This window comes from Gavialis gangeticus, unplaced genomic scaffold (assembly GCF_001723915.1).
Source record: "Gavialis gangeticus isolate Ggan-Ray unplaced genomic scaffold, GavGan_comp1, whole genome shotgun sequence".
Classification (NCBI taxonomy): Eukaryota; Metazoa; Chordata; order Crocodylia; family Gavialidae; genus Gavialis; species Gavialis gangeticus.
The window spans coordinates 22,682,998-22,683,829 of record NW_017729011.1 but is presented as its reverse complement, the minus strand read 5'-3'; the positions used below and the strand labels follow the sequence as shown (position 1 = coordinate 22,683,829).

The following is an 832-nucleotide window of genomic DNA, read 5'->3' as shown; positions in this document are numbered from 1 at the left end:
AGATGAGGGGCAGTCTTCTACCCTGCGTTCATAAAGTGCCCGGCATGTTGGGTGTCCGCCCTACCATAATGCACACGATAATGCACGTTCTTGCATTGAGTTAGAGCTCATGAAGTGAGCTGGACTGAAAGCCCAGCCAAGTGCAGTACAAGCCTGTGCCCCGTGGTGGATGCTGCCTTCCCGGAAGCCGGCTTTCAGCTACTGCAGCTCTTTCAGCCTGTGACGTCTCCGCTAGGGACTCTGCGACCTGAATGCACCCGTGCCCCATTTCAACAGCCACCGGACGGTAGCGATTTCGGGTCACCACTGCCCTGGGCTGGGTCACACTGCTGGACCTCGGAACAGTCCCCCAAACAGGAACGATTCCTCAACACAGCGTACGTGACACCAATGGGGCACCTCTCACCACCGTGCGTCTGGGCCGGCTCAGCGGGGGGGACACTCACTAGCAGGACTTCAGTGGCTTCCTCGATCTCCCCTTTCCAAAAATACCTACATTGAAGAGAAGAAAAAGCAGCAGATATGGTAAATGCTTGCATTCCCTCTGCCCCCGGTGGGGTTTATTCTGCCTGTTCCAACCCTCTCCGCAGTCACGGCTCTTTACTGCGTGGAGTTGCACCCTACACGCATCACATGTAGGGCTGGGGACCAGGAAGGTAACACTACGGGGCCTCATAAATGATCGGTTGCTGCAGCTCAGGGAGTTCAGAGGCTCCAGCTCCTGGTCAGTAAAAGGAGGCTATTAACACAGCTCTTCTTCCCTGGGAATGCTGTGGGACTTGGTTCACTAACATCTATAAAGCAAGCTTTCAGACTGCTGGGTGACAGGCCC

General features: G+C 55.5%; 1 protein-coding gene across 1 annotated transcript in view; it reads right to left on the bottom strand.

Annotated features, from left to right (window-relative positions):
* Positions 1 to 832, bottom strand: part of CUTA (cutA divalent cation tolerance homolog) — a 32,208-nt gene that overhangs the window by 10,194 nt on the left and 21,182 nt on the right. Inside the window, exon 4 of the mRNA XM_019510835.1 lies at positions 447 to 492. Coding sequence (XP_019366380.1) covers positions 447 to 492 — 46 coding nt within the window. The remainder of the gene's footprint in view (positions 1 to 446; positions 493 to 832) is intronic.